A 14,139-nucleotide genomic window follows, 5' to 3' on the forward strand; every position below is an offset into this window, starting at 1 on the left:
TTCCATGACACCGATTCTGACACCACCTCAATGGGCTCCGATTCTGACTCCACGACTCAGACTCCACAGCCCTGCCTTTACTTGTAATGACTCCTATCATCCTCACTTTGTCTAGCGATTGTACAATCATCCGGAGCTTCGGAGGGTCACGATTTGTCAGAAGGAGGATTCCGCTCAGAGTTACAGCTGGACGGAAGGAGGTGAGATCTGATGATGTCGGAGTGTTAGAGTCGGGAGTATTTCCACTGTCCAGATACAGTTTCCGCAGTCAGGTATATCCGTGCTCAGGGTCAGTTATATCCACGGTCAGGGTCGGCTACTTACGTGGTCTAAGTTGGCTATTTCTGCAATCAAGGTCGGCTATTTCCGTGCTCAGGGTCGGCTATTTCCGCACTCAGGCTCAGGTATTTTCATGGTCAGGGTCGGATATTTCCACGGTCAGCATCGGCTATTTCCACTATCAGGGTCGGCTACTTCTGTGGTCTGGATCAGCTTTCTCCAGTCAGGGTCGGGTATTTTCCCGATCTGGGTCGGCTATTTCCACGATCAAGGTCGGCTATTTCCGTGCTCAGGGTCGGCTATTTCCGCACTCAGGGTCGGCTATTTCCGCACTCAGGGTCAGGTATTTTCATGGTCAGGGTCGGATATTTCCACGGTCAGCATCGGCTATTTCCACTATCAGGGTCGGCTACTTCTGTGGTCTGCATCAGCTTTCTCCAGTCAGGGTCGGGTATTTTCCCGATCTGGGTCGGCTATTTCCACGATCAAGGTCGGCTATTTCCATGGTCTGGGTCGGCTATTTCCGCAATCAAGGTTGGGTATTTCTGTACTCAGGGTCGTGTATTTCCGCGCTCAGGGTCGGGTGTTTCCGCTCTCAGGGTCGGTATTTCTACGCTCATGGTCAGGTATTTTCCCGGTCTGGGTTGGCTATTTCCACGATCAAGTTCAGCTATTTCCGCGGTCTGGGTTGGCTATTTCCACAATCAGGTCAGGTATTTCCGCACTCAGGGTCGGGTATTTCCACGCTCAGGGTCGGGTATTTCCACGCTCAGGGTCGGCTATTTTTGTGCTCGGGGTTAGGTATTTCCATGCTCTGGGTCGGGTATTTCCGTGCTTGGGGTCGGGTATTTCTGCACTTGGGATCGGGTATTTCCACGCTCGGCTATTTCCCTGGTCTGGGTTGGGTATTTCCACGCTCAGGGTCGGGTATTTCTGCTGTCAGGGTCAGCTATTTCCTCGGTCTGGGTTGGCTATTTCCGCACTCAGGGTCGTGTATTTCCATGCTTAGGATCGGGGATTTCTATGCTCGGCTATTTCCGCACTCAGGGTCGGGTATTTTTCTGGTCTGAGTCTGGTATTTCCTCGGTTTGGGTTGGGAATTTCCACGTTCGGGGTCTGGTATTTCCGTGCTCGGGGTCGGGTATTTCTGTGCTCGGGGTCGGGTATTTCTGTGCTCGGTGTCAGGTATTTCCGTGCTCGGGGTCGGGTATTTCTGTGCTCGGGGTCGGGTATTTCCGTGCTCGGGGTCGGGTATTTCCGTGCTCGGGGTCGGGTATTTCCGTGCTCGGGGTCGGGTATTTCCGTGCTCGGGGGCGGGTATTTCCGTACTCGGGGGCGGGTATTTCCATGCTCGGGGGCGGGTATTTCCGTGCTCGGGGGCGGGTATTTCCGTGCTCGGGGTCGGGTATTTCCATGCTCGGGGTCGGGTATTTCCGTGCTCGGGGTCGGGTATTTCCGTGCTCGGGGTCGGGTATTTCCATGCTCGGGGTCCGGTATTTCCGTGCTCGGGTATTTCTATGCTCGGCTATTTCCGCTGTCAGGGTCGGGTATTTCCGCTGTCAGGGTCGGGTATTTCTCCGGTCTGAGTCTGGTATTTCCACTGTCAGGGTCAGCGATTTCATCGTCTGGGTCGGGTATTTCCACTTTCAGGGTCGGGTATTTCCGTGCTCGGGGTCAGGTATTTCTGTGCTCGGGGTCAGGTATTTCCATGCTTAGGATCGGGTATTTCTATACTTGGCTATTTCCGTGCTCGGGGTCGGGTATTTCCACGTTCGGCTATTTCCTCGGTCTGGTTCGGGTATTTTCACGCTCAGGGTCAGGTATTTCCGTGCTTAGGATTGGGTATTTCTATGCTCGGCTATTTCCATGCTCGGGGTCTGGTATTTCCGTGCTCGGGGTCGGGTATTTCTGTGCTAGGGGTCTGGTATTTCCTTGCTTGGGTATTTCCGTGCTCGGGGTCAGGTATTTCCGTGCACGGGGTCGGATATTTCCGTGCTTAGGATCGGGTATTTCTATACTTGGCTATTTCCGTGCTCGGGGTCGGGTATTTCCACGTTCGGCTATTTCCTCGGTCTGGTTCGGGTATTTTCGCGCTCAGGGTCGGGTATTTCCATGCTTAGGATCGGGTATTTCTATGCTCGGCTATTTCCATGCTCGGGGTCGGGTATTTCTGTGCTCGGGGTGAGGTATTTCCGTGCTTAGGATTGGGTATTTCTATGCTCGGCTATTTCCATGCTCGGGGTCTGGTATTTCCCTGCTCAGTGTCAGGTATTTCCGTGCTCGGGGTCAGGTATTTCCGTGCTCGGGGTCAGGTATTTCTGTGCTTAGGATCGGGTATTTCTATGCTCGGCTATTTCCGTGCCTGGGGTCTGGTATTTCCGTGCTCGGGGTCAGGTATTTCTGTGCTCGGGTATTTCCGTACTTAGGATCAGGTATTTCTATGCTCGGCTATTTCCGTGCTCGGTGTCAGGCATTTCCGTGCTCGGGGTCGGGTATTTCTGTGCTCGGGGTCGGATATTTCCATGCTTAGGATCGGGTATTTCTATGCTCGGCTATTTCCGTGCTCGGGGTCTGGTATTTCTGTGCTCGGGTATTTCTGTGCTCGGGTATTTCCGTGCTTAGGATCGGGTATTTTTATGCTCGGCTATTTCTGTGCTCGGGGTCTGGTATTTTCGTGCTTGGGGTCGGGTATTTCTATGCTTGGCTATTTCCGTTCTCGGGGTCAGATATTTCCGTGCTCGGGGTCGGGTATTTCCGTGTTTGGGGTCGAGAATTTCCGCACTTGGAATCGGGTATTTCCACTCTCGGCTATTTCCTCGGTCTGGGTCGGGTATTTCCATGCTCAGGGTCGGGTATTTCTGTGCTCGGGGTCAGGTATTTCTGTGCTCGGGGTCAGGTATTTCCATGCTTAGGATCGGGTATTTCTATACTTGGCTATTTCCGTGCTTGGGGTTGGGTATTTCCACGTTCGGCTATTTCCTCGGTCTGGTTCGGGTATTTTCGTGCTCAGGGTGAGGTATTTCCGTGCTTAGGATTGGGTATTTCTATGCTCGGCTATTTCCGTGCTCGGGGTCTGGTATTTCCGTGCTCGGGGTCGGGTATTTCTGTGCTAGGGGTCTGGTATTTCCTTGCTCGGGTATTTCCGTGCCCGGGGTCGGATATTTCTGTGCTTAGGATCGGGTATTTCTATGGTCGGCTATTTCCATGCTCGGGGTCTGGTATTTCCGTGCTAGGGGTCGGGTATTTCTGTGCTCGGGGTCAGGTATTTCCGTGCTTAGGATCGGGTATTTCTATGCTCGGCTATTTCCGTGCTCGGGGTCTGGTATTTCCGTGCTCGGGGTCGGGTATTTCTGTGCTCGGGGTCGGGTATTTCCCTGCTCAGTGTCAGGTATTTCCGTGCTTTGGGTCAGATATTTCCGTGCTGGGGGTCGGATATTTCCGTGCTTAGGATCGGGTATTTCTATGCTCGGCTATTTCCGTGCTCGAGGTCAGGTATTTCTGTGCTCGGGTATTTCCGTACTTAGGATCAGGTATTTCTTTGCTCGGCTATTTCCGTGCTCGGGGTCTGGTATTTCTGTGCTCGGGTATTTCTGTGCTTGGGTATTTCCGTGCTTAGGATCGGGTATTTCTATGCTCGGCTATTTCTGTGCTCGGGGTCTGGTATTTTCATGCTTGGGGTCGGGTATTTCTATGCTTGGCTATTTCCGTTCTCGGGGTCAGATATTTCCGTGCTCGGGGTCGGGTATTTCCGTGTTTGGGGTCGAGAATTTCCGCACTTGGAATCGGGTATTTCCACTCTCGGCTATTTCCTCGGTCTGGGTCGGGTATTTCCATGCTCAGGGTCGGGTATTTCTGTGCTCGGGGTCAGGTATTTCTGTGCTCGGGGTCAGGTATTTCCATGCTTAGGATCGGGTATTTCTATACTTGGCTATTTCCGTGCTTGGGGTTGGGTATTTCCACGTTCGGCTATTTCCTCGGTCTGGTTCGGGTATTTTCGTGCTCAGGGTCAGGTATTTCCGTGCTTAGGATTGGGTATTTCTATGCTCGGCTATTTCCGTGCTCGGGGTCTGGTATTTCCGTGCTCGGGGTCGGGTATTTCTGTGCTAGGGGTCTGGTATTTCCTTGCTCGGGTATTTCCGTGCCCGGGGTCGGATATTTCTGTGCTTAGGATCGGGTATTTCTATGGTCGGCAATTTCCATGCTCGGGGTCTGGTATTTCCGTGCTAGGGGTCGGGTATTTCTGTGCTCGGGGTCAGGTATTTCCGTGCTCGGGGTCGGGTATTTCTGTGCTCGGGGTCGGGTATTTCCCTGCTCAGTGTCAGGTATTTCCGTGCTTAGGATCGGGTATTTCTATGCTCGGCTATTTCCGTGCTCGGGGTCTGGTATTTCCGTGCTCGGGGTCGGGTATTTCTGTGCTCGGGGTCGGGTATTTCCCTGCTCAGTGTCAGGTATTTCCGTGCTTTGGGTCAGATATTTCCGTGCTGGGGGTCGGATATTTCCGTGCTTAGGATCGTGTATTTCTATGCTCGGCTATTTCCGTGCTCGAGGTCAGGTATTTCTGTGCTCGGGTATTTCCGTACTTAGGATCAGGTATTTCTTTGCTCGGCTATTTCCGTGCTCGGGGTCTGGTATTTCTGTGCTCGGGTATTTCTGTGCTCGGGTATTTCCGTGCTTAGGATCGGGTATTTCTATGCTCGGCTATTTCTGTGCTCGGGGTCTGGTATTTTCATGCTTGGGGTCGGGTATTTCTATGCTTGGCTATTTCCGTGCTCGGGGTCGGGTATTTCCACGTTCGGCTATTTCCTCGGTCTGGTTCGGGTATTTTCACGCTCAGGGTCAGGTATTTCCGTGCTTAGGATTGGGTATTTCTATGCTCGGCTATTTCCATGCTCGGGGTCTGGTATTTCCGTGCTCGGGGTCGGGTATTTCTGTGCTAGGGGTCTGGTATTTCCTTGCTTGGGTATTTCCGTGCTCGGGGTCAGGTATTTCCGTGCACGGGGTCGGATATTTCCGTGCTTAGGATCGGGTATTTCTATACTTGGCTATTTCCGTGCTCGGGGTCGGGTATTTCCACGTTCGGCTATTTCCTCGGTCTGGTTCGGGTATTTTCGCGCTCAGGGTCGGGTATTTCCATGCTTAGGATCGGGTATTTCTATGCTCGGCTATTTCCATGCTCGGGGTCGGGTATTTCTGTGCTCGGGGTGAGGTATTTCCGTGCTTAGGATTGGGTATTTCTATGCTCGGCTATTTCCATGCTCGGGGTCTGGTATTTCCCTGCTCAGTGTCAGGTATTTCCGTGCTCGGGGTCAGGTATTTCCGTGCTCGGGGTCAGGTATTTCCGTGCTTAGGATCGGGTATTTCTATGCTCGGCTATTTCCGTGCCTGGGGTCTGGTATTTCCGTGCTCGGGGTCAGGTATTTCTGTGCTCGGGTATTTCCGTACTTAGGATCAGGTATTTCTATGCTCGGCTATTTCCGTGCTCGGTGTCAGGCATTTCCGTGCTCGGGGTCGGGTATTTCTGTGCTCGGGGTCGGATATTTCCATGCTTAGGATCGGGTATTTCTATGCTCGGCTATTTCCGTGCTCGGGGTCTGGTATTTCTGTGCTCGGGTATTTCCGTGCTTAGGATCGGGTATTTCTATGCTCGGCTATTTCTGTGCTCGGGGTCTGGTATTTTCGTGCTTGGGGTCGGGTATTTCTATGCTTGGCTATTTCCGTTCTCGGGGTCAGATATTTCCGTGCTCGGGGTCAGGTATTTCCATGCTTAGGATCGGGTATTTCTATACTTGGCTATTTCCGTGCTCGGGGTCGGGTATTTCTGTGCTCGGGGTCAGGTATTTCTGTGCTCGGGGTCAGGTATTTCCATGCTTAGGATCGGGTATTTCTATACTTGGCTATTTCCGTGCTCGGGGTCGGGTATTTCCACGTTCGGCTATTTCCTCGGTCTGGTTCGGGTATTTTCGCGCTCAGGGTCGGGTATTTCCGTGCTTAGGATCGGGTATTTCTATGCTCGGCTATTTCCATGCTCGGGGTCTGGTATTTCCCTGCTCAGTGTCAGGTATTTCCGTGCTCGGGGTCAGGTATTTCCGTGCTCGGGGTCGGATATTTCCGTGCTTAGGATCGGGTATTTCTATGCTCGGCTATTTCCGTGCCTGGGGTCTGGTATTTCCGTGCTCGGGGTCAGGTATTTCTGTGCTCGGGTATTTCCGTACTTAGGATCAGGTATTTCTATGCTCGGCTATTTCCGTGCTCGGGGTCAGGCATTTCCGTGCTCGGGGTCGGGTATTTCTGTGCTCGGGGTGAGGTATTTCCGTGCTTAGGATTGGGTATTTCTATGCTCGGCTATTTCCATGCTCGGGGTCTGGTATTTCCCTGCTCAGTGTCAGGTATTTCCGTGCTCGGGGTCAGGTATTTCCGTGCTCGGGGTCAGGTATTTCCGTGCTTAGGATCGGGTATTTCTATGCTCGGCTATTTCCGTGCCTGGGGTCTGGTATTTCCGTGCTCGGGGTCAGGTATTTCTGTGCTCGGGTATTTCCGTACTTAGGATCAGGTATTTCTATGCTCGGCTATTTCCGTGCTCGGTGTCAGGCATTTCCGTGCTCGGGGTCGGGTATTTCTGTGTTCGGGGTCGGATATTTCCATGCTTAGGATCGGGTATTTCTATGCTCGGCTATTTCCGTGCTCGGGGTCTGGTATTTCTGTGCTCGGGTATTTCTGTGCTCGGGTATTTCCGTGCTCGGGGTCTGGTATTTCTATGCTCGGCTATTTCTGTGCTCGGGGTCTGGTATTTTCGTGCTTGGGGTCGGGTATTTCTATGCTTGGCTATTTCCGTTCTCGGGGTCAGATATTTCCGTGCTCGGGGTCGGGTATTTCCGTGTTTGGGGTCGAGAATTTCCGCACTTGGAATCGGGTATTTCCACTCTCGGCTATTTCCTCGGTCTGGGTCGGGTATTTCCATGCTCAGGGTCGGGTATTTCTGTGCTCGGGGTCAGGTATTTCTGTGCTCGGGGTCAGGTATTTCCATGCTTAGGATCGGGTATTTCTATACTTGGCTATTTCCGTGCTTGGGGTTGGGTATTTCCACGTTCGGCTATTTCCTCGGTCTGGTTCGGGTATTTTCGTGCTCAGGGTGAGGTATTTCCGTGCTTAGGATTGGGTATTTCTATGCTCGGCTATTTCCGTGCTCGGGGTCTGGTATTTCCGTGCTCGGGGTCGGGTATTTCTGTGCTAGGGGTCTGGTATTTCCTTGCTCGGGTATTTCCGTGCCCGGGGTCGGATATTTCTGTGCTTAGGATCGGGTATTTCTATGGTCGGCAATTTCCATGCTCGGGGTCTGGTATTTTCGCGCTCAGGGTCGGGTATTTCCGTGCTTAGGATCGGGTATTTCTATGCTCGGCTATTTCCATGCTCGGGGTCTGGTATTTCCGTGCTAGGGGTCGGGTATTTCTGTGCTCGGGGTCAGGTATTTCCGTGCTTAGGATCGGGTATTTCTATGCTCGGCTATTTCCGTGCTCGGGGTCTGGTATTTCCGTGCTCGGGGTCGGGTATTTCTGTGCTCGGGGTCGGGTATTTCCCTGCTCAGTGTCAGGTATTTCCGTGCTTTGGGTCAGATATTTCCGTGCTGGGGGTCGGATATTTCCGTGCTTAGGATCGGGTATTTCTATGCTCGGCTATTTCCGTGCTCGAGGTCAGGTATTTCTGTGCTCGGGTATTTCCGTACTTAGGATCAGGTATTTCTTTGCTCGGCTATTTCCGTGCTCGGGGTCTGGTATTTCTGTGCTCGGGTATTTCTGTGCTCGGGTATTTCCGTGCTTAGGATCGGGTATTTCTATGCTCGGCTATTTCTGTGCTCGGGGTCTGGTATTTTCATGCTTGGGGTCGGGTATTTCTATGCTTGGCTATTTCCGTTCTCAGGGTCAGATATTTCCGTGCTTGGGGTCGGGTATTTCCGTGTTTGGGGTCGAGAATTTCCGCACTTGGAATCGGGTATTTCCACTCTCGGCTATTTCCTCGGTCTGGGTCGGGGATTTCCGCTGTCAGGGTCATCTATTTCCTCGGTCTGGGTCGGGTATTTCCATGCTCAGGGTCGGGTATTTCCGCTGTCAGGGTTGGCTATTTCCTCGGTCTGGGTTGGGTTTTTCTGCTCTCAGTGTTGGGTATTTCTGCTGTCTAGGTCGGGTATTTCCACGCTCGGCTATTTCCTTGGTCAGGGTCGGGTATTTCCTCGGTCTGGGTCAGGTATTTCCGTTGTCTGGGTCGGCTATTTCCTCGGTTTGGGTTGGGTTTTTCCATGCTCAGTGTTGGGTATTTCCGCTGTCAGGGTCAGGTATTTCCACGTTCGGCTATTTTCTCGGTCTGGGTCGGCTATTTCCGCTGTCTGGGTTGGGTTTTTCCGCTCTCAGTGTTGGGTATTTCCGCTGTCTGGGTCGGGTGTTTCCACGCTCGGCTATTTCCTTGGTCTTGGGCGGGTTTTTCTGCGCTCAGTGTTGGCTATTTCCTCAGTCTGGGTCGGGTTCTTCCACGCTCAGTGTCGGGTATTTCCGCTGTCTGGGTCGGCTATTTCCTCAGTCTGGGTCGGGTTCTTCCACGCTCAGTGTCGGGTATTTCCACGCTTGCCTATTTCCGCGCTCAGGGTCAGGTATTTCCGCTGTCCGGATCAGCTATTTCCTTGGTCTGGGTCGGGTTTTTCTGCGCTCAGTGTCGGGTATTTCCGCTATCTGGGTCGAGTATTTCCTCGGTCTGGGTCAGGTATTTCTGCGCTCAGTGTTGGGTATTTCTGCTGTCAGGGTCAGCTATTTCCTTGGTTTGGGTCTGGTTTTTCCGCGCTCAGTGTTGGGTATTTCCGCTGTCAGGGTCAGCTATTTCCTCAGTCTGGGTCGGGTTTTTCCGCGCTCAGTGTCGGATATTTCCGCTGTCAGGGTCAGCTATTTCCTTGATCTGGGTCGGGTTTTTCCGTGCTCAGTGTTGGGTATTTCCACTGTCAGGGTCAGCTATTTCCTCAGTCTGGGTCGGGTTTTTCCGCGCTCAGTGTTGGGTATTTCCGTTGTCAGGGTCAGCTATTTCCTCGGTCTGGGTCGGGTTTTTCCGCGCTCAGTGTTGGGTATTTCCACTGTCAGGGTCAGCTATTTCCTTGATCTGGGTCGGGTTTTTCCGCGCTCAGTGTTGGGTATTTCCGCTGTCAGGGTCGGCTATTTCCTCGGTCTGGGTCGGGTTTTTCCGCGCTCAGTGTCGGGTATTTCCACTGTCAGGGTCAGCTATTTCCTTGGTCTATGTCGGGTTTTTCCGCGCTCAGTGTTGGGTATTTCCGCTGTCAGGGTCGGCTATTTCCTCGGTCTGGGTTGGGTTTTTCCGCGCTCAGTGTCGGGTATTTCCGCTGTCTGGGTCAGCTATTTCCTTGGTCTGGGTCGGGTTTTTCCGCGCTCAGTGTTGGGTATTTCCGTTGTCAGGGTCAGCTATTTCCTCGGTCTGGGTCGGGTTTTTCCGCGCTCAGTGTTGGGTATTTCCGTTGTCAGGGTCAGCTATTTCCTCGGTCTGGGTCGGGTTTTTCCGCGCTCAGTGTTGGGTATTTCCGCTGTCAGGGTCGGCTATTTCCTCGGTCTGGGTCGGGTTTTTCCGCGCTCAGTGTCGGGTATTTCCACTGTCAGGGTCAGCTATTTCCTTGGTCTATGTCGGGTTTTTCCGCGCTCAGTGTTGGGTATTTCCGCTGTCAGGGTCAGCTATTTCCTCGGTCTGGGTCGGGTTTTTCCGCGCTCAGTGTCGGCTATTTCCGCTGTCAGGGTCAGCTATTTCCTTGGTCTGGGTCGGGTTTTTCCGCGCTCAGTGTTGGGTATTTCCGTTGTCAGGGTCAGCTATTTCCTCGGTCTGGGTCGGGTTTTTCCGCGCTCAGTGTTGGGTATTTCCGTTGTCAGGGTCAGCTATTTCCTCGGTCTGGGTCGGGTTTTTCCGCGCTCAGTGTTGGGTATTTCCGCTGTCAGGGTCAGCTATTTCCTCGGTCTGGGTCGGGTTTTTCCGCGCTCAGTGTCGGGTATTTCCGCTGTCAGGGTCAGCTATTTCCTCGGTCTGGGTCGGGTTTTTCCGCGCTCAGTGTCGGGTATTTCCGCTGTCTGGGTCGGCTATTTCTCTGGTCAGGGTCTGGTGGTTGCAGATAATCCACATTCTGTACTTGATCGGTGTCAATTAAAGGACGCCGCTGCGTCCATCGCTCATTCTCGGTTGTGTCTGTGCCCCGCAGGGGTCGGTTCGGTGCAGTCAGACTGTGCACAGAGAAGTCTACGGGACGACTGTTCGCAGTGAAGATGATCCCGTACACGGAGAAGACCAAGGAGATGACGCTGCGCGAGTATCAGATGCTGAAGAGTCTCCATCATAGCAATGTGGTGCAGCTGCATGCAGCGTATCTCAGCCCTCAGGACCTGGCGCTCATCCTGGAGTTGTGCGAGGGCTGGCGGCTGCTGCACTGCCTCGCCGCAGGGTAATGGCACCTGCTGCAAAAGAGTAGACTGTCTGATGATCACCAGCACTAACCACTAGGGGGCGGCCAATACCAAACCGCTGAATGAGGACTAGTTCAGGGTGTGGAGTAATACAGTCATCCAGCACTGCCACGTATCCCACACATCACAGATATCTCCGGTATCACACTCGTCACGTATCCCACACATCACAGATATCTCCGGTATCACACTCGTCATGTATCCCACACATCACAGATATCTCCTATATCACACTCGTCACATATCCCACACATCACAGAAATCTCCGGTATCACACTCGTCACGTATCCCACACATCACAGATATCTCCGGTATCACACTCGTCACGTATCCCACACATCACAGATATCTCCGGTATCACACTCGTCATGTATCCCACACATCACAGATATCTCCTATATCACACTCGTCACATATCCCACACATCACAGATATCTCCTATATCACACTCGTCACGTATCACACACATCACACATATGTCCGATATCACAGTCGTCACATATCCCACACAATACATATATCCTAGTTATCACACCCGTTACGTATCCCACACATTTCCGGTATCACACACATCACACATATTTCCGATATCACACCCGTCATGTATCACACACATATCGCCGATATCACACCCCTCCGGTATCACAAACATCACATATATCTCTGATATCACACTCATCACATATCTTCGGTATCTCATTGTACTCCGCACACATCACGTATCACACACGTCACACATAGTACATAAATCCAGTATCACACCCGTCATGTATCACACACATCTCCAGTATCACACACATCATGTATCACACACATCTCCAGTATCACACCCGTCATGTATCACACACATCTCCAGTATCACACACATCTCCAGTATCACACCTGTCATGTATCACACACATCTCCAGTATCACACACATCATGTATCACACACATCTCCAGTATCACACCCGTCATGTATCACACACATCTCCAGTATCACACCCGTCACGTATCACACACATCCCCAGTATCACACCTGTCACGTATCACACACATCCCCAGTATCACACCCGTCATGTATCACACACATCCCCAGTATCACACCCGTCATGTATCACACACATCCCCAGTATCACACCCGTCATGTATCACACACATCTCCAGTATCACACCTGTCATGTATCACACACATCTCCAGTATCACACCCGTCATGTATCACACACATCTCCAGTATCACACCCGTCATGTATCACACACATCCCCAGTATCACACCCGTCATGTATCACACACATCTCCAGTATCACACCCGTCATGTATCACACACATCTCCAGTATCACACACATCATGTATCACACACATCTCCAGTATCACACCCGTCATGTATCACACACATCTCCAGTATCACACACATCTCCAGTATCACACACATCATGTATCACACACATCTCCAGTATCACACCCGTCATGTATCACACACATCTCCAGTATCACACCTGTCATGTATCACACACATCTCCAGTATCACACCCGTCATGTATCACACACATCTCCAGTATCACACACGTCATGTATCACACACATCTCCAGTATCACACACGTCATGTATCACACATATCTCCAGTATCACACCCGTCATGTATCACACACATCTCCAGTATCACACCCGTCATGTATCACACACATCTCCAGTATCACACCCGTCATGTATCACACACATCTCCAGTATCACACACATCATGTATCACACACATCTCCAGTATCACACCCGTCATGTATCACACACATCTCCAGTATCACACCTGTCATGTATCACACACATCCCCAGTATCACACACGTCATGTATCACACACATCTCCAGTATCACACCCGTCATGTATCACACATATCTCCAGTATCACACACGTCATGTATCACACACATCTCCAGTATCACACCTGTCATGTATCACACACATCTCCAGTATCACACACGTCATGTATCACACACATCCCCAGTATCACACCTGTCATGTATCACACACATCTCCAGTATCACACCCGTCATGTATCACACACATCTCCAGTATCACACCCGTCATGTATCACACACATCTCCAGTATCACACCTGTCATGTATCACACACATCCCCAGTATCACACACGTCATGTATCACACACATCTCCAGTATCACACCCGTCATGTATCACACACATCTCCAGTATCACACCCGTCACTTATCACACACATCTCTAGTATAACACCCGTCACGTATCACACACACATCTCCAGTATCACACACGTCACGTATATCAGTGTCGTATCTCACAGTATACTCCGCGCACATCACATGGTACAGATCTCTGGTATCACACCCATCATCTATCGCACGGTGCACTCCGCACACATCACATACATGGTACAGATCTCTGGTATCACACCCATCATCTATCGCACGGTGCACTCCGCACACATCACATACATGGTACAGATCTCTGGTATCACACCCATCATCTATCGCACGGTGCACTCCGCACACATCACATACATGGTACAGATCTCTGGTATCACACCCATCATCTATCGCACGGTGCACTCCGTACACATCACATACATGGTACAGATCTCTGGTATCACACCCATCATCTATCGCACGGTGCACTCCGCACACATCACATACATGGTACAGATCTCTGGTATCACACCCATCATCTATCGCACGGTGCACTCCGCACACATCACATACATGGTACAGATCTCTGGTATCACACCCATCATCTATCGCACGGTGCACTCCGCACACATCACATACATGGTACAGATCTCTGGTATCACACCCATCATCTATCGCACGGTGCACTCCGCACACATCACATACATGGTACAGATCTCTGGTATCACACCCATCATCTATCGCACGGTGCACTCCGTACACATCACATACATGGTACAGATCTCTGGTATCACACCCATCATCTATCGCACGGTGCACTCCGCACACATCACATACATGGTACAGATCTCTGGTATCACACCCATCATCTATCGCACGGTGCACTCCGCACACATCACATACATGGTACAGATCTCTGGTATCACACCCATCATCTATCGCACGGTGTACTCCGCACACATCACATACATGGTACAGATCTCTGGTATCACACCCATCATCTATCGCACGGTGCAATCCGCATACATCACATACATGGTACAGATCTCTGGTGTCACACCCATCATCTATCGCACGGTGCAATCCGCATACATCACATACATGGTACAGATCTCTGGTATCACACCCATCATGTATCGCACGGTGCACTCCGCACACATCATATACATGGTACAGATCTCTGGTATCACACCCATCATCTATCGCACGGTGTACTCCGCACACATCACATA

At 51.5% G+C, this 14,139-nt stretch overlaps 1 protein-coding gene and 1 long non-coding RNA gene across 2 annotated transcripts in view; both read left to right on the top strand.

Annotated features, from left to right (window-relative positions):
* Positions 1-14,139, top strand: part of OBSCN (obscurin, cytoskeletal calmodulin and titin-interacting RhoGEF) — an 860,705-nt gene that overhangs the window by 835,122 nt on the left and 11,444 nt on the right. Inside the window, exons 109-110 of the mRNA XM_077269354.1 lie at positions 116-200; positions 10,511-10,750. Of these exons, the coding sequence (XP_077125469.1) occupies positions 116-200; positions 10,511-10,750 (325 nt within the window). The remainder of the gene's footprint in view (positions 1-115; positions 201-10,510; positions 10,751-14,139) is intronic.
* Positions 4,614-6,085, top strand: LOC143781277 (uncharacterized). Its single transcript, XR_013216641.1, has 3 exons — positions 4,614-5,403; positions 5,486-5,589; positions 6,032-6,085. It is a non-coding gene; the product is annotated as an uncharacterized LOC143781277 (long non-coding RNA).

Source organism: Ranitomeya variabilis, chromosome 6, assembly GCF_051348905.1.
Source record: "Ranitomeya variabilis isolate aRanVar5 chromosome 6, aRanVar5.hap1, whole genome shotgun sequence".
Lineage (NCBI taxonomy): Eukaryota > Metazoa > Chordata > Amphibia > Anura > Dendrobatidae > Ranitomeya > Ranitomeya variabilis.